The sequence below is a fragment of the Bacillus rossius genome, chromosome 2, assembly GCF_032445375.1.
Source record: "Bacillus rossius redtenbacheri isolate Brsri chromosome 2, Brsri_v3, whole genome shotgun sequence".
Taxonomy (NCBI): domain Eukaryota; kingdom Metazoa; phylum Arthropoda; class Insecta; order Phasmatodea; family Bacillidae; genus Bacillus; species Bacillus rossius.
In genome coordinates this window covers 98948002-98968734 of record NC_086331.1, presented here as the reverse complement: position 1 = coordinate 98968734, position 20733 = coordinate 98948002, and the positions used below count along the sequence as shown (strand labels likewise).

Here is a 20733-nt window from a genome sequence, read left to right as displayed (position 1 = left end):
ATTTACAATATTTTACAATTAATAAAAATAACATACATTCACATAAGTATGTTTTATTAATATTTAACATTTTTCAATATTGTCTCTAACAATACTCCAGAACCACAATTATATAGAATCAGTGTTAGAAATGAGATAGGCCTATTATCGAAATATCAGGTATTGGGTATTGGATCAGTATATTTGGAAATATCGGAATCGGTATTGGTATCTGGTTTTTGGATATCGGGCCATCACTAATTTTAAGACTTATACATAATAAATATAATAAAATTGTAACACAAGAGGATACATAAACATAACCCTTAATAAAAATGCTAGTTATTAGTTAAATGTCAGAAAATGTTCCACTTGGGAATCCTCGTCTAACCTTCGGAATTGTTTGGGATATGGCATCGATGCAGACCAGTATAGATAAATAAAGGCAATGGGACATATTTCGATACTGTGTAAAGAAAAAATAACCCTAGGGACAATTAAGAAAAGTTGACATTATCATTATAAGTTCGTAGAAGAACAAGCCACTGGCTTTAAAGGACCCTCCTGTGGGAGTCTTTGGCACACAGTTCAAATCTTGCTTGTGCGCAGGTCACACGCGACGTACATGGCGATGAATTATGTAATACATTTTGGGGTTGTGTTATTTTGATGTAAACTTTGTAGCATTTAATTCTTTATTATGGAATTTGGAATTTTGTCTGGAAATATAGCCCCTTGGAATGTGCGGCCTTAGGGCAGGCACTACCTTTGCCCCACCATAAACATGGCTCTAATGCAGTGTATGTATATTTTTTCTATATTTATATATATATATAGGGAAGGCAGAACACTGTATAACTATTTCTAACTAAAGGAATATTTTACAAAATGCAGGAACGTATACAAAGAGGAAAATTAATGCACGACTAATTACCATGATCTGGAACTACAGTAAAGTTACTACTGCTTATTACATGGTTTAATTTCAGTTATGACTATGTAACACCGAGACCACCTCTCGGCTATCTCAAAATTGGTCTGAAGTGGACATGCATAAAACACTTGCAAAAAAAAAATGATTTGGGCACCAAAATTATGTAAGTTTCAGACACTTGTTAGTGTCGCTGATTCGTTATTTAAATAATGTCTCTCAGACACCAAACTGATATTAATGGATTTTTATTACGACTCGAACAATCCACATTCAGCGGGGTAGCCATCTTGCAACCACAAAACACAGTACAGGTAGAACATACAACCTTTCTCACATAATTTCTTTGTCTCCGAAAGCAAACAAATGTTGACTGTTCACAGTTACCGAAAGGGTAACTTATAAATTTATAGTTTGTAATTATGTCCCGTGGTTCCACACGGACTCACGTTATGAAGTCGCAGGTCTACGTCTTCGGAACAAAGCCGCTATTAGTAGAGCCTTATTTTGGGTGATTACTGATGAGTGTGGTTGAAAATTCTAGTTTCAAAGTTCCAAACACGAGAAACAGGTTGATTATATACGGTAGCGCCCGGACCACAGCCGCAAAATAATAATTAGTTTTTAATTTTATATTATGTATAGATTAGATGTGATCAAGCAAGCTAATTGACTGTTTTTGTACCGTGAAAAGCATTATACCAGCAAAAAATATTTAGTGACACAGCTAAAACAATACTCATATAACACTAACAATACAGATTTACGTAAGTAATTAAAATTATATGTACTTGAAAGAACACCATTTTCTTGCGAGTATGGTCCGTGGCGTGGTGCACAACAAAAAGCTTAAACCCCTTTGTATTGCCCTCTGCCCAAATACTCCCTTACTAAATGCCAGCAAGTCGGGTGGCGTGAGGCGCAGGCAGATGCCTATCGCTGCGATATGCCTATCCCTGCAGCATGGCAGGGTTCAATCTGAGCTGCATGGGGCCACATGGAGCCCACTTAAGGGAGCGAGGCCCGTTGAGTTTTCTACACTGTCCTCCACCCTTTTAGTGCCAGAAATCATTTCACAACAATGTTTCACGAGAACGTTGCATTAAAATTCCAAGCGTGTTTTTAGTCCCAAAAATTCCTATCTTTTGGGATTGTATAGCACCAGCAAGTTTTTTTATATTGCATCATATTTATAATTACTGGTTGTTACATACTCTTATTTTACTATGGACATATGTTTACAGAACCATTACAGAACACAAACACATTGTGAAGCTACGAGGATCTGTGATGGATCACATGTACGGTGGAGGCTCTCAACCAGCAGTTTTACTGGTCATGGATCGATTATGCAGAGATCTGTACTGTGGACTTCGAACAGGTCTGAAGTGGCTGACACGCTTGCAAATCGCCATTGATGTTGTGGAAGGGATGCGTTACTTGCATTCTCAAGGCCTAGTGCACAGAGACATCAAGCTGAAAAATGTTCTGGTAAGTTTTATTTGTAAAATCAAGTTGTATTTTTTTAGTGATACAGTGGGATGTGTACAATTGGTTCGACAAACAACTATTTGTTAGATAATAGTGAAACCTAACAATGACGAATGTGTAAGGCATTCGTAAATGTGAGTGCTTCTATGTACAATCTCTTTACGTATGTTAATTTTAATTAATTTTGCACTAACAAGTGAGGTATTTGTTATAGTGTGTCAAGTTACAAAACAACTTTCTAAGATTTTGTTCTGTGCATGGTGGCTGTCTGCTCCTTTCCACCTTTCAGGAGGGTACATCATCTTTTCTTGGAACCCAACTCACACAATCTGCTGTTGACTCCATGTGTGTAAAAAAATCTTATGGAGTTAACAGTTTTGTTGGTAATACTTTTTGCTGATCCAATACTGCATTACCACACTCATTATTGTACAGTTCGTGAATCAACTATAAAATTTTGTTTTCCAACTTATGACATTACTAGCAAAAAGCTATGGTTAGCAGACTTATTAATTCTGAAATCAGTTCATTCAAGCATTTTTAATTTATCTGCACTCACACTTTTTTGAATGCTTTTATGTTTCAACCAGTCTTAGTTTAATATTTTAAAGTTGTAGATGTTATGTTTTTGTTAGAGCTGTGGTTTTATCCCTGAAAAACAGGGAACATGTCTTTCCCAAAATGTTGGGCAGGAAATTACTTTGTCCCGTTTCCCAATTTGGTTCTGATTGTAAACATATCCGTGTGCCAAACTGGTTGTTAACAAACTATTTTAAAGAAAGCACTGCACTCTAACCTGATTCAATAGATGCATGTGATCGAAAACGTACCATTTTTAACAGTTTAAACTCAAACTATTGACAGTGGCATAAAAAATATTTACAGCCTTGGTAACAAACATGAACTTTATTCAGCATTAGAATCATACACCAGATAATCAAAGTTATTTAATTACTTTTGGGAAATGGTAGCGGAATATATCTCATTTACTATTGAAAACATAAATTTTGACATATTAAACACGTAATAAACATTTACTTGTTTGTTTTGGTTCACACACCAGTATTGAAAAAAAAAAATAAACATGATTGCCTTTGACCATAGATTATATCAACAAAAACATGGAAACGAAATGTGAATACGGTATTTGAAACTATGTTTAAATCAATATTTACGCTGTATATACCAACATGTTCACACAGTACTAGCTTATTCTCTGCATTTAATGTGTAACACTATCGAGATTGTGACTGGCACCTTGAAAGCAACATAAATGTAAACCTTAAAAATAGTGCCACAATTAAGTAAGAATTCATTGTAAATATGTTTGTAATGTCAAATAGGTACATGGCCTTCGTAAATAACTAAAATGATTGACTGGTTTGGGTGAATGGGAAAATATGAGCTAATTTCATTACTATTTCACCTATTCAGGCTTTTTATTTTAATTTCATAGTTATCTGAAAATTAAATAATGCTAGCCTTATTTCGTGGTATTTTGCGGTCCTTGAAAATTACCTGTCTATGTCAATGTATAATTACTAGATTTGAGCCTGCACAAAAAAAAGGACACCATTTTACCTTTGAAATAGTATGGAAATTATTGGAATTTGTAATCGCTAATGATTCCTAATCTTGTCCCGTTTCTCACAGAAAAATTTTTTTTCCTGCCTGAAATTTTTCCAAACCAAAATTCCCTGTCCTGCCCAGCTCTAGTTTTTATGTACTTGTTACATTTTTAAAACAGATATTATTTAAAACTCTGAAAGTAAAAATAATTCTTTTAACATACAAAGAAACAGTAACGATAAAGAGTATAGTTTTACGTTCGAAGACACCCAAGATTTGAATTTGCTCTGAACCCCTGAGTACTGACTTGATGCATATAAAGTTGAGTCATGCCAGGGGTTGGGATGAAATACATGACAGGTTAGTGATCATGGTCACCAAGTACTCTTTGTCAACGTGGAAAGTTTTTTATAGTTAATGTCTCCATGATACTGGAATGTTATGATTTGAAAATGATTAAAGCATTTGGAACAAATTATGCCTTTCTGCCACACATATGCATCAAATACGTTCCCTTGCGAAAGGATTTTGTTAACATAATTCAATACTTGACTGAATTAGATTTTAAAAAATGAGTACCACATAATGTTTATTTAAACAAATATAATATTCTTACGTTGTTCAAGACATCAGTGTTAGCACAGGCTTGATAACACTTCAGGCCCTCCTAGCTTGCAATCATGTAACAATGCATAAAACCAAAATTTAAAAAAATTATGATTAAAACTCACAAAATTAACAGGTGAGTTTTTTTACACTAAAGCAAGAGAAGACTAGAGTTAAATATAAATGCATTTTTCGGCTTTGTGTGAACTGTGTGTGTGGTCATGTTCAAACTTTCAATTTTTTTTTGTCAGTTAACTAATACTTCAAATGTGTCAGTGTTTCTTGTGGATATTTTTTAATGTTTTCAGAACTGATAAGTAGTTTCTCGAATGAATTGATATGTTTCCATTAAAGCAGTTGAAATCACATAGTTGTGTTTAGTTTAGGTTCTTTGTAACTTTACTAGTCTCAGCACTAGCTTAAAATATAATTGAAACTACTGTTTTATGTATGTTATGTATGTTATGCTGTTACTACAAATGTGTGAGATTATGCTTTTGATATTATAGCTGGATGAAGAAAATCGAGCCAAATTGACTGACTTAGGGTTTTGCATTCCTGAAGCAATGATGTCCGGCAGTATTGTGGGCACCCCAGTGCATATGGCACCTGAGCTTCTGTCGGGTCATTATGACAGCAGTGTTGATGTTTATGCATTTGGCATTCTGTTCTGGTACATCTGTGCTGGCCATGTTCATCTTCCCTGCTTGTTTGAACAGTTTCACAACAAAGAACAACTGTGGACAAGTGTGAGAAAAGGTTTCAGCTTTTTTTTATTATTTAAGTTTAAATAATTTTTACTTTTTTAATTTGTTTTATATAATGGTTTATAATACTATTTACAATTTTATCAAACCTATGCATGCTAAATTACACATAGATTTAAAATACAGTATGTCCATAAAATAATGTCCCAGTTATAAAATTTAATAGGATAAGGTTCAAGGTCATCATTAAAGAGTAACCCAAACAGTTTTAGATAAGAGCATGCGCGAATACTGCTTTGTTGTTTTCTTGCTTGCAGCAAGGAAGAATTGCTAATTCCTCAATTAGTACACGGTGAACCTGTAAACTTTATTTGGCACCAGGATGGAGCACCTCCCCATTGGAATCTCTATGTACGAGAGTGGTTGAACGTCGAAGTCCCTGACTGTTGAATTGGTCGTAATGGTCGAGATGACAGAGCTCTTTTTCGCTGGCCTCCACGTTCACCTGACAGAACGCTGTGCAAGCCTTTGGGGCTTTATAAAAGATTGTATCTATGTTCCGCCGCTACCAGTGAGGGATTGTCAACCTCAGCTCTCGGGATCTTGTTGTTTATCCTGTCCTAGCACTCGTTAGTCACTCAGGACGACTGCCCGCCGAATTGCATCCTTCCCTTAGCACTCCTCCCAGCAAGTACTCACTAGGCCCGGTTCCCAGGTATGGTGGTACTCACTGTCTTTCGTCGGCTCGTCAATCCACGTTACTCATCTGGTACTGCTCTGCTACTTACTGCTTGCTCACAGGTTGCTCAGTTTGAGACGAAACCCTCATCTTGGGGAGGGAGGAGGGAAGTTTATGCCACCTGTCATTGTCTCAGTGGAACTGGAACTATCTCCCTCTACTCACTAACCCCAGTCATCAGATCAGTTGGCCATCGGTAGGTCTCATTTAGTCGTTTCTCTCTAGGTAAACAGGCATCTTGGCAGTGCTGCTAGCTGGGCATCGACGCCATCTCCTAGTGTCGTGCTGCCCAGTTCTTGTAGTGACAAATCACAGAGCTAGCAAGTAATGCCACTTCAAACCTTCGCACTCCAACCCGCCCGGCGTAGTCTTCATCTCCGACCTCCTGGCCGGTGAAGACTTCTTCAGTCTCTCCGGGTAGTTTGACGTGATCCTCACTTACAGCAACTGCTGATTCCTGAGTGTGTCTGTGGCCCATCTGCTGTGAAGTGCCTGTATATACAATACCCATTCCTGCCTCTTGACGTCACTGTGTAGTTCTTGCTGAGCAATAACAGTGTGTTGAGTGTGATCACAGCCACACTTACACTGGCAAAAACTATCATACTGGGCGGGTTTTCAGCTCTCTGTGGAACATCGGCTATGCCTATAAACTACGGACTGCCTGTACATTCCGTTACAATAGAAGTAAGTTAGCGTTAGTAAAAAATTTTAAGCATCTTTTTCTTTGAAATTTTAATATTTTTAGGCAGTATTAAAATATTTTTGGATAGCAGTCTGAATTCTGAAACTTTTATAAACAATTTATACTGTCTAGTTAGGTTTACAGGTGGTGAAAATTAGAACATGAATAATCTGTTGAAACCAGAAAATTGACCATTTCCTGACAAAAGTTTTTACACTTCCTAACCTACCATTTGGTCTGATTCTGTGCACATGAAAACATTTTTTTTTTTGCTTATTTTACTATGGCTGTGGAATTAGTGAATTTATTATCAATGTGGACCATATGTAGGAACACATGAGAAGAAAAAAATGATAGTCTCAAGAAGCCTATATGTTATCACCATGACAATAAAGTGTGTGGCTTGTGTCTTGCTTGTCATATGGTACCTGGAAAGAATGACTTTACTCAGAGAGCAAGTTACAAATTGCAAATTACATTTGAATAAATCTGAGCAAGGTGGCACAGTGATAAGAGATTGGACTTGCATTCAGAGAAACTAGGTTCAAATTCCTGTCTGGTTATCTTGATTTTTTGGTTTTCTGTGGCCAGTACTTGGCTGAACCACTTTCACTCTCTTGGCCAATTCCAACTTGGCACATTTTCAGGAGAAAGCTATAAAAAGTGAATACAACCTAAGTGATGCTGCATCTATGTTGAAGACAAATTTTATATCATTTTAATAGCCACCACCAAAGCATTAAGTTCACCGTAGAAGAAGTGACAGAAGTCAGGCAATGCTAATTTGACAGTACAATTAAACTTGAGACACTCATACACTAAAATTCACCCACAAAATAGTGAGAGATGCCATAGAAATTTATAAAACTTCCCAGTAACTTCAATTACAGCCAAGAATTGTCACCCATCCAAGAATCAGCCAGACTCCCACCACCAACTTTGCCCCCACCCATCCACCCAAGTGTTTCTGTCATTCACCGAGTATAAATACAGGTGACAACATCAGGCTCTCAGTCCCCCCTTTAAAATGTTTGCAACAAAGCATGTTGAAACATGGATTAATAACACAGGCCTGCATTTTTCGAATTTTTGAAAATTGTCTCACATTTGGTGGCTGAACTTTATATTTTTAAGTGTGCTGAATCCAAATATGACCATGGTTTTTTTCCATCACGTAAGGTTTTCCTACAAAATGCAAATAAAAATTAGGAGAAATAATACAATTTTATAAATGATCAAGAAACTTCACTTTATTTTTATTTATCATAAAATTTATTGTTCATAAATCACTTAGAGCGCTTTTAACACCATTTACTGTATGATATGACCAATTTGTATGTTTATTCGTCTTCATTATGCCTCATTCTCTTCTTTTTGAAGCTCCTTTTATGGCTTTCTCGTTTGTAGACTTTGTCCGGTAAGTCCCTCTTCAGCATCCAACAGTAGTCAGCAATCATAGTAATGTTCCATCGACCTTGATACCTCCTTTCCATTTCTTTCACGTCTTGGTGAAATCTTTCACCCTGTTCCTCACTCACAGCTCCTAGGTTTTGTGGGAAGTAGTCAAGATGGGAATTCAGGAAGTGAAGTTTTAAACTCATCGAACAACCCAGATTTTTCAGTTTAGTCAGCATATTCTCTACAATGAACATGTAGTTAGGGTCCTTATAATTTCCTAGAAACTTGGTTATTACCTCTTTCAAAGAAAGCCAAGCCTCTTTTTCTGTTATATTCATTTTCGTCTCAAACACATCATCTTTCATCAACTTACGAATATCAGGGCCGACAAAAATGCCCTCTTTCAATTTCGCCTCAGACAATCCTGGAAACTTTTCTCCCAAGTATTTGAAACACGGGCCATCTTTTGGCAATGCTTTGACGAATTGCTTCATAATACCCAATTTAATGTGGAGTGGGGGCAGAAGAACTTTCTCTGGTTCGACAAGATTTTCTCTTAACACGTTTTTAACTCCTGGTACTAATGCTTCTCTTCTTGGCCACTCCTTTCTAATCCAATGTGAACTTTTGTCTCTACTGTCCCATTCACATATAAAGCATGGGAATTTTGTGTACCCTCCCTGCTGTCCCAGTAACATCGAGATCACTTTTAAATCTCCACAAATCGTCCACATATGTTCATTATAATTAATCTTTGACAATATCATTTCTAAATTTTCATAACGCTCTTTCAAGTAAACAGAGTGGGCTACTGGTACTGATGCATACTTATTACCATTGTGCAGAAGTACGCCTTTAAAACTTCTCTTTGACGAGTCAAGGAAAAGATGCCATTCATTGCTATTATACTCAATATTAAACATACCCATTAACGCTGTTATATTATGGCAGTAAACCAGTTCCTCATGCTGAGTGAAGAATGGAGTGAAATGTTTTTCACGGTTTCTGTACCAGTAGAAAGAAGTACCTGGAGCTAATAAATTTTTTTCTTTCAGTCGAGAAGATAGCAACTCAGCAGATTCTTTAGATAAACTTAAATCCCTGATCAAATCGTTCAATTCACATTGGGAAAACAGTTGAGGTTCACTTTGAGGTATATAGAATTCTTCATCACCTGAAACAGTGATTTCTTCTTCAGATGTTTCTGGTAGTGATATATCATCTAATGACTTTGGAGCAACGGGTACTGGAATATCTGGACCATGGGGAACAGGACGCATAGCACTCTGAATATTTGGATAAAAAATCTGTTTCTTATTAATCAAATTGTAACCTTGAATATCGCAAGAACAAAAATAGCAATCATCTGAATGATTACGAGGCTCTCTCCAGATGATGGGGATTCCAAATCGAAAAGATTTTTTCTTACCTTGGGTCCACTGACGAAGTTCTTCTACACAAATAGAACACACTTTATGTGGTGCCCACGATTTGTCTTGGTCCCCTAGCTTCATACCAAAATAGGCAAAATACGCTGTTTTCACAAAATCAGTAATATTTCTCTGTTGTTTTTTCACAATAAAACTTCCACAAATATAACAAAACTTATCAGGAGAAACACGACATCCTCTGGAGGTCATTTTATAAATAAATAAATAAGTCAGTGGTCAAAAAAACAAAAAACACACACAAACAAAACCAAGAGCAAATTAGATTTTATACGACTGTAAGACCACGTTAACTGTGTCAACACCAAGGGAACCTTCTTCTTCTACCTTGATAGTTATGGCCTTGGGGGGTACCCGTTCAGCCAGAAATGAGCGTGTCCTTATACGAAGCTTTTTTTTCTTTTATCATATCTTATCAATAAAATCTCTGTACAATTCGTCCATATTCGAATCATTATCATGCCCTAATCAATCAATTTGTAGCTTGTAAATAACACCCATGCCTTACCCGGGACTCGAACCCAGAACCCCTCGCACCGTAAGCCGGTGTGCATCCGACTACGCTACGGAGGTCGGCACACCAAGGGAAGAATGATAGAAGGAAAGTAAGAAGTGCTATGAACGAGAAGGACAGAACATGAAAAATCCTGTTAGAACCTGATTGAACATGTTCTTGGCTGTCTGGCGGCCAAGAACCTCTTCACCCTGGCTGCTCTCATTCCTCTACCGAAAGTCATCTTTATCACCTGCTCTTGAACTTTAATGCTTTTATACCAGAAATCTTTAAAACAATTAAAACTAATTAGACCCCGCAATTATAATTATAAATATACAAAATCAGAAAACATTAGTCAGTGTATGCATTTACTCCTGAGGGGAAAATTGTAATATAACAATTGTACGGTAAGTATATTTTGTAAAAAAACTGTACGTGATGGACTTTTTAAAATATTTTTCCTGAATTGAGCACACTAAAATACTTAAGAATCACCCTTTAAATTCCAAACAATTTTTTCATCGCAGGCCTGTGTAATTTATAAGAGATGTGACATTAACTTGGAAGTTTGTGTGTTCAATTACTCTGGCCCAAAAACTCTTCAATATACACCTTTTAATTAGTTTATATGTATGTATTTATCTACATAACCTGTAATTATTAATGTATACGTGCATAACTGTCCCTGTAACCGGAACGGTCTTGCTATACGCTTAATGAAATACAGTTAAGTCTTTGCCTCGACCTAATGGGTGTTTCCTAAACACAACTTGCTAGGGTTAAAACAATGTGCAACATTAAGTCTTATGATGTTAGGGACATTATAGTAGTAATATCAACTTTTGTGATCACATCCATTATGATATAATCTTGGAACACAATTTTCTTGCTTATGGTATGCCTAGACACAGTGTCCAGCATTCAACATTAAGCACTTACTTGTCGTGAGGGGCATGTCAACACTCATACTTAGAGTAATGGCTCATTGTATTATTCCTTGGCCTTTCTACATTGTCGGTCTGCATCCCACAGCCTCAGACAATGGGTTGTTTAAAACCACTCACAGATTCATCTTGTTCCACTCGCCAAGGGCATTTGGACATACTCACGGCCACTGATTACCCTGACCCTGTAGTTCCAAGTCTGCTGCAACACACTGTTCACCTGTCGCATTGCTAAATGCTATTGTTCCCTACCACCACAAGCGCCACTTTCCATTACGTGTTGGCTCGCTAAACTAATAGTCTATCATTGTCAAGCACATTACCTTTATAGAGTTCTCATTACAAATAAGTTTAAAAAAAACACCCTTACTCTTGATCTGGAGGAACTTATCTATAGACACAAGGTAGGCCTCACTGCTATCAGGGGTATTAGACTCTACCATTGATATATTTCATATAACTTCCTGTTTTTACTTATAAAATATGTACGTGGTAGGGGTTGACCCCAAATTTTCCGCATGTGTGATACTAGGCTGATGTTGCAATGCGTTTTTTCACCAATGTATTTATTTATTGCATCATCTACATAAGTTAATGCTGATAATTTAAAATCCCAGAAAATATAAAATTGCATATATTCCGATTTTGTAATTGCAGTTTAGCAATTTCTATGAAAGCGTACAATTAGTTTATGAAAAATTAATTTTAGAAGTTGTTGTCCTCCGAACAAATTGATACTTTAAGAATTTACAACCTGCCAAAGGAAGCTAAAACACTAGTAATTTCGAACATTTAGTGGGTGGCTAGTGTAAAGTCCAATTTTTATGGTATGTTGCAAGGAAGTGAGGGATTTTATTGTTACATAACATACTAACTTATTTCATTAGTCACTTGTCCTACAAACAAATTGATATCATGTGGGCTAATTCAATGTCTTGTTGTCACCAAAAAAACATATAAACACTGAATGACGTATAAGGTTTAACAAAATTTGCGCATTAAGTTTATTTTCAATAGCTTATTATTGATACATATATTTCTTATTGAGATATCCGAGTGGAGTCTGTTTACGAAAAGCATTTAAGAATTCGCTGAGGGCCGAAAAGTACTTTTGATTTCAGATTAAGTTTTTAAACTGTATTATTAGAAGAGTTAAAAATGGCTAAAGGCGTTTCTAGACTAATTCTTAGGCGTAAAACAACTGGTATAGATTCTTGAAAGCACTTAAGGGACTTGCATTACACCTTTATCTTCATTTCTTCGCCATATAATGTTACGGTCACCACTCAAATTTCACTGTTGTCCTATGGACTACCAGAAGACTACGCACCAGTTCAGAGCCTTGCGCTAAGAGGCAATTCCATGGTAGAAATATCAGGAGCCACGCTTATCAACCCACCTCACTAACATACATACACCCCGACTAGATGGACCTCTTAACTGTCAAACTATAAATTAATAATTTAATTCATATGTTTTCTGAAAAATTTTCTTACCAAAGGGGTCTTTTCAATGTCTAGTTTTTTGCTAAAAGAAAGCAAAAGCAACATTGATAACATAATTTTTAGTAAAATGTGTGGGCAGTTATTCCTTTTCAGTGGCTTCATATGAGAAAGTTAAAATCATCTTTAATATGAAAAAATTTAATTCAGTAGACAGATGTCTTGGAAATAATTTTAGGGACCTGGAAAAATTGTGAACTATGAAATATGCCGGTTTTTAAATTTTTGGACAATATATCAACATTTTTGATAAAACTCGAAGCTTGGCTCAAAACACAGCTGTTTTCACGAGATAATCAACGGGTTGGTCATAGATTTGTAATACAGGAAACAAATTTCAATAACAAAGTATTTCAATATCTCGAGTATTTTTTTTCTACTACAACACAAATCGATATGATTTATTAATGCCTCAAACACAATACATCAGTCTTTGTCCATGCTCTTTGTGTTGTGCGTGCAACGCAGAATTATATGACTTGTTTGGTTATTTGTTTTAAAAGAAGGTTGGCTTTGTTTACAAGAGAACAATGCATTTTATATTATGCCAGGTTTTGTACTTTCCTTTAATTACTTTTTGTGACACAAAAATTTTGTTTTATCAAGTAGAGAAAAACTTTGTTTACCAGGAAACTTCTGAACAAATGTAAAAATAAGTACATAAATTATCTGTCCTCTTGTTTATTTAAATTTTACGTTTTCGTAATTTTTGGTTTATGCCAAGAAATAATTTTTAACAGTATGAGAAAACATATTCCAATGTGTTTTACGTACGTTTAGCCCTGTCTCTTGGTTAAGTTTACTTAAGTTTTTAATACAACCTCTAGAAATGTACACATGGTGTAGATTATGCCAAATGTTGGAAGTTGGTGTATTGCTTTTATTTAGTACCTGCCATGTGTCTTAATGCTTCAACAGTAAGTTATTTTAGTTTTTGAATTTAATTTTAATAAAGTTTTAGAAATGATCATTTTGCATATTTAATCTGTAATTCTGAAGAAGAGCATCTTTTCTGAACCAAAAATAAGAAAACTGTTATTTATTTATTACCTGACATGTTTTAAAACATTCCCTAACATTTTAACAAGTAATTAGGTTTGGTTGTATGAATTAACAAATAAAAATTTACCTAGGTAACTAAACCTAACCAACTATCCTTACTGTTTTTAAGTATTTTTAATATAGCAACCTAACTATCCGTTCACACAATGTCATAGTAACCAAACAACTTTTTAAAACTGTAAACTGCTTTTAGTATCCAAACATCCTCTTAGAGAATGATTAAAAAAAACAAAAAAAAAAAAAAAACCTGGAACTAAAAAAAGGAATGTTAGAATTTTTAATTATTTTCCTGAAAAGAGTGTTTTTTTTTTCAGAATGGCCAACAATTCTTCATTTTAAATTTATAGTGTATAGTAAACAATATTTAAGGGAATAAAAGGCATAAATGAACATTCAATACCGAATTTTAGAAGTAACAAATGTTATTCACCAATTTTATGCACCGGTTTTATGTTTTAGTACTGACTTTTTGCATCTCTTTTGCCTTATTTTAACACTGCTTTCGGTCAGTTTTATTTACCATTTTTAGGGTCTCTAATTAACCTATCATAAAAGAGTAAAAAGACTATTCTAGGCTTAAAACAACAGTATAAACGTTAAGTTTCATGTTACCTGTAATGACAAATAAAATGAAATGTTCATTATATTGTGTTCAGTCTGAGAAAATGTAAGCAGTGTTGTGGATTGATAATAAATTTTATTATACTTTTATAAAAGTATTTTTAAAATTCTTGTTTTGTATTAACAAAGAGACATTTCCTAATTAAGAATTTTTGCAATTTGTTATTAATAATGTTATATTATGTGCTAAGTTTGTTACTGTATGCCTTATTAACATTTTCTTACTTTCCTGAAAGATAATTATTGTAGGCCATATTCTTTTAAATATAGACAGAATGGTAATGGCTTTGAAAATTTCTTGTTTTATGCTGAATCTGATGATATTATCTATTTATCTTTACGCCATACTTCAACAAAAATTTCTAAAAGAGAATTATAAGTTTGTGTGTAAACAAACATAAATGTTATGACTAAAACATTGTACAACTTGACTAAGCCTTTAATCATTATCTACTTTTAGTAAAAAATATAGTTTTTTATACGCAACATAGTGAAATAATCTCATACGTAGTTATTATATTTTTCAGGAATCCGGCCAGAGAGGCTGCCTCACTTTGATGAACAGTGTTGGCAGTTAATGGAGCAGTGCTGGTCTGGTGAACCGAGGCAGCGACCACTTCTGGGCTACGTGCTGCCTCTTTTACAATCCATCAGAGCCAAATACTCCAAAAAATGCAGCATATGATCGAAGTTCGGACACACTTCATTGCGTGTTAAAGTATTCCAGTGGATTAAAACCACCTTCCCACCTTCCATGTTGTATCATAACCTACCTGAAGAAAAATAAGTATTAACATAGTAGTTTTAATGCATTGCTCGTAATACGTTTTTTGTTTCATTATGAAAGTCGGTGTACTTTTTGTAACGTTTGATGTCTTTTTTAGCCATCAATAATTTGTATAAAATAAATGTACATATCATAATTGGTGATAAAAATTTTAGCCATATTCATTAAATTTTAATCAGTTTGCACATGAAATGCTCATGTGAATCTCAAACCTAACCTTTAGTAGAGTTTGTGGATGGTCCAAAGTTTGTGCAGTAGCAGCTTGTGAATTTAAAAAAAAATGAGTTCACATTTTCTATTGTGATCTTTAAAAAAAAAGAAAAAAAAATTCAACAGAATGTCAAATCATCTTAGCCAGAATATTATCCTTGATCCTCAAAAACATACAGAATGCTAACGGATAATAATGGTAACACCAAACAGGTGTTAGCCGCTAGCCAATGTAGTAATCCTGAAACAGAATCACGAACCGGAAACCTGATTCTCAAAAAAGCCAGGTGTTAAGTTTCAGCACACTTTGAATAGTACATTTCAAGTACTAAAACTTCCATAGGAGATACCACTTTTTTCTACGCCATGAGCAGATAGCCCTGAAAATATGCACTAATCTGTTGTGCATTACAACTCAAAGTCATAGAGTGAACATCAGACATCCATGCTAAAATAAAAAACAGTTTGAACTACAATGGTACCACAAATCGCAAATTTACGTAGACAATTATAAACATATTTTTTGAAAAAAACTGGGTGTTCTAGTGCACTTATGCTCTTCCATACCAGCTGCTGCTGCTAGTGTGTCAGGTGGTTTTGGTGTTGACATCTCAGGTTAGTGTATGTGAATATAACAACACACTGGCCGTTGCTCTGTAAAATTTACCCTATTTGTATTGTGTACTAACTTTACTCTAGCCACAAGAGTAACTGGTGGGCAAAATAGTGGAGCAACATCATATTGTGTTCTGTGATGACTAAAGACAAGATTTTTTGGTTTTATTTTTAGTTCAATTTCATTTTTTAAACAATTGATTTCGGTTTTATTGTTTTTATTTTTCTAAAAGCTTTTTTGTAATACTTACTTCACCAAAATAGTGAAATTAATATGCAATGTATAATGATGCATTTTATGATAAAATAATTTGTAATAGGGGTCTGAAACAGAAACATTCACAACAATAAAAATAAATTAGTGAGTATTTGTAGTTTAAAAATGATTCAATAAGAGATGCACAATAAAACAAAGTAGATTAATTTTTCTGATCCATATACTTTGGTGCAATTTTTTCCTTGAAATTACATTTCTTGAATTTCAAACTTTAAAAGATTACTTTTGTTATGATCTGAATTGAGTTTTGGTTAAATGCTACTTAATTCCATCGTATAACTTGCATTTCAGTGCTATGTGGTGTTTTGACATGCTTTTTGGTGTTATTTCTGTTTTTTTGCAATTCACCATACAATCTTGTCAATAGTGATGACATACAATGAATTATGTTGTTTATTACCAAACTTGGAAAAATTAACAAGAAATCAGATAATTTAATTGGAGTTCATGTTTGTTGAAATAAAGTTTAAAGTTAAGGAATAGAAGACTGATTTCTGTCAAGATAATATTGTTACAACAATTTTTTACCAATATTTTATTTAAAAAACCAAAAAATATATGTTAAGATGGGGTAAATTAGTATTAGTGGAGTAAAATCAGAGGTGAAAATTTTCAAATTTTTTTTCACACTCTTAGATTGCTTAGATCAATATGAAATATGTCAGTATGTTTCTTACATATTTGGAACCATTTGGGCATACAACTTAAAATTGATATTAGTAGTATAAAAGTCTGTAAAATTTTGAACCTTTTTCTCCGATTTACCTTATTTTATCTTACTTCCTCCAATACATAGTTCAAAATAATACCACTTAAGGGGGTGCCTCCTATTTCAGGTAAAGATTTTATATTTACAGTAATTACAGATAAACTTGTAGACTTTTTCAATTGTTTTAACGTTCCTGAAATGAAAAATATATACAATGCAAACTTTTTGCATAATTAGCTGCCAAAGTTACATTTTTAGCGTTTTTGGGTTGTACAAATAAGGAGAATTTAATTTATTGCGGAGCTGAAACTTTTTAGGTTTAACTGCAATGCCACTGGCTACTTCAAGAAATGGTTTGAATTTCTTTCAGAAAATATTAATTAATTTTACCTGGCATTGAAACATTCTCAAATTTGCTACGATTTTGACAGCCAAGAAACATGAAATGAGTTTTTGTAACTGCAATGCAAACCTTATCATGAAGTAGCCAGTGTCATTGCAACTAAACCTAAAAAGTTTCAGTTCTGCAATAAATTAAATTCTCCTTATTTGTACAACCCAAAAATGTTAAAAATGTAACTTTGGCAGCAAATTATGCAAAAAGTATGTGCTTTTTTTTTTCATTTCGTGAAAGTTAAACAATTGAAAAAGTCTAAAAGTTGATTAGTGATTAATATAAATCTAAAATCATGACCTGAAATGGGAGGCACCCCCTTGAGCTATTTTCAAAGACAAGTTCTCAAGCATGAAAAATATTAATTTACAGTTCTGTGTGCATTGAAAACTTGGGCAGTGTAATTTTTTTCTTTTATTTGTGACAGTTTCTTTTGGTTGATGGATATTTTTGATGTGTTGCTCTTGATTTTATCTATTAATAACATTAGTCATTTTTTACACCCTCCCTAAACAAAATAAATGGTATCAGATGGACTACCTGGGAGAAGTTACCTATGTGTTGCAACTCTTTGGTCTCCGTCAGCCTGTATGTATTATACTGCTAGCCAACATTATATATGTGATGGCTGTCACATAATAAATATCTGCCATCTTCCCTGCCATGGAATGCTCAGGGTACATAAAACCTTGACTACATGGCCCCTCAAAACTAGCTAAGTTTTATTTGCTAACAGAAAAATTATTATTTAATAATCTAAAAAGTTCATAAATATAAAAAAAATAGTATGTTTAAAATGTATCTTTAATATTTACTTTTAATGATTAATTTTTTAATATTTATGTCCAACTCTGTTTGTAACTTAAATGTTTTAGTGTTTATTCGAACTGAAAATTATTGAATGCAAATGTTAATTATTAAAGTTTATTTTTACAAATTTTGGTAGCATGTGTTGTTTAATTTGTGTTAGTAAAATACATTTTCTGTCATTATTGCTTATCAGTTTTTTAGAGAGATAGTTTCTTGTATTGTTTTTACTTAGGTATTATATAATGTTATTAAAATTTTTAATACCCTTCACATTATTTAATTCAAATACAGCCAAAATATGTTTTCCTTAATTTATTCTACAGAAGAAAATATTCTGAAGTAAAAGTACCATTTTGCTCATAAAAAAAGTTGGGGCCGTTGTTTTAACTTGAAACGTCTGTGGCAGAGAATCTTTTTACCGAATTGGATTGAAATGAAGGTTTGACATTGACTGCGTACCTCATTTTATTTTAACATAAGCCAGATAGTGAAACTGGATAACAAATGCTGCTAGATATACATAACAGGTTGGTTTCGAATACTGCTTATAAGCGTTTGTCTACTGCACGCCAGTGGTACTGAATTGCATTGATTTGACTAAAGTTGATACTCATAGGCTTGGAGATGTCTTCGACAGGTGTATGGGTGTCTTCTTCACTCACTATGCCCATCTTTCGGTTATAGCAGCAGTAGAGGTGCTCATGCTATCGTTCACTGAGTGCACCAGGACAACTTTGCAACGTTCCTAAAACCATCTCTCTTGCTTCTTCATCGGATATAGAGGTACCTGTGTGTGGCCCAGAACCTCTTCTTTCCAACGATATGCATGATCTTTATTTTTGGCTGGCTCTTGCATGGACTGAGACCGACATTGTGATTTTTTTAGTTTTTTTTAACACTTTAAGATTTGTCAATGGAATACTGCCCAAAGTAGACCCAGGTCTATAGATCTCAAAAATCTCTATTCCCAGACACATCTGGGTAGTGAGTACCGAACAGAAAGTACTGAGAACGCCAGTTTTAATAGGTTAATGTTGCACCCTCCATCCCCTCCCTCCTCCTCACCCCATCATAATATGTAAATTCAAGGTCATATTAGCGAGCTAAGTGCTTAGATATGACATGGCACTTATGTCTCAGAGGCTAATAGTTAAGTTATTAAGGCAAAAATTTATAGATGCTTGTTATGGTCCAAATTTATATCTTGGTACCTGTAAGTTTTGGTCTTATTATAAAAAATTTTCTAAAAATGATACTATAGTTGGGTATAATTTGTTTAATTGAGACTGTAGGAACTTACATTTTGAGAGACATTTTGTATTTTATTAGGCCTGTGCGGTTACCAGATTTTTCAGTTTCGGTTTCGGTTCCTTTAAAATAACTGACCCAGAACAGGTATTTTTTTGTAAATTTTAGAGGGGGGTCGTAAAATCACAAACTGGAGTTTAGTGGCAGATATCAAAAAATTGCAGTCACAGTCTGTGATTCATCACACGAAGAAACTGTGATCAGAGTAGCAATATCATCGGTCGTAGTCTTGTGTGCAACTTGACTAGTGCTTCAGCTGATGTGGCAAATACAGCAGTTCGGAAACTGTAATTGCACCCATACCACCAGTGGCAGAGCAGCTTTCAGTAAACTGTGACTGCTCTCAAACCACCAATAGCAATGCAGGCAACTTTAGATCCCTTGGAACTGTGATTGTTCCCAAACAACCAATAGCAGCACAACCTGCTGTGATTTTGTCACAGATATCTAGTGATCGCATGACTAGTGCTCCAGTCGATATGGAACCAGCGATTGCTTCTATAGCACCAATTGCAAGGCCGTTTACTAAACTGAATGAAAACTGTGATTTCTCCTATAGAACCAATGACAAGGCCACTTTCACTAAACTGTAAATGCCCCCAAACCACTAATAGCAATGCAGCTTCGTTTGCCATGAAACGTGAGTGTTCCCAAATACCCAATAGCTGCACACCTTCTTTTATTTTACTGTCTAGGCTACAGATATTTACTTTGTAAATACATTGAAGCGCTTTATAGAAGATCCTGTTCCTATCGCAATAAATAGAAACTTTTGAACTTAAGATCGTAATAATCTTTTCTGGAGCAATTCTTTATCATTATATAGACATTATTAATAGTTATCGAAGAGAATGAAAAGGACGTGGTCTTTCTAATGTCTAATATTATAAATGATTTGTCAAAATGATTTTTCTGGGAACAAGTTTAGTTTTATTTTTGATGTTAATATTATGATATTGATTTTCTAAAACTTAATATTTACTTCAATATTTAACCAAAATTTCTTCTATATTTTTTTTGTAACAAACTTTCTTTTTGTGGCATACTTTAATTGTGTTAGTTACTATCAATTCATTAAAATGTGCTTTTATGTGTACATGTTTTGAAATGACTTGCAGTTGTTAAGTTACATCATTAGCACTTGCTGTTTACACAATTATTACTTTCACCATTAGAGCAGACAAAAATTACTTGGACTGTGATCAGATCACAGCTAAAAATCACAGATGTTCAGAATCGTCAAAAAAGGGTTTAAAAAATTTTGCCTGCTTTTAACTTCATTTCCATTCCCCAAAAAAAAAAATTGGCATTAATGCCACTAATATTGAGTATTGAAAAAAAAAGCACCATTGGCCACTAATGATAGTTTCTTGCAACATTGTAAAATTTTATTTAACACTTCAGGCTTTTTGTGATCTCCAGTAGATTGATCAGTGGGATCATAA

General features: G+C 34.3%; 1 protein-coding gene across 1 annotated transcript in view; it reads left to right on the top strand.

Annotated features, from left to right (window-relative positions):
* LOC134529503 (dual serine/threonine and tyrosine protein kinase-like) overlaps positions 1-18198 on the top strand; it is a 43684-nt gene extending 25486 nt beyond the window's left edge. Inside the window, exons 7-9 of the mRNA XM_063363653.1 lie at positions 2155-2401; positions 5086-5335; positions 14706-18198. Coding sequence (XP_063219723.1) covers positions 2155-2401; positions 5086-5335; positions 14706-14863 — 655 coding nt within the window. The 3' untranslated portion in view covers positions 14864-18198. The remainder of the gene's footprint in view (positions 1-2154; positions 2402-5085; positions 5336-14705) is intronic.
* The last annotated feature ends 2535 nt before the right edge of the window (positions 18199-20733 follow it).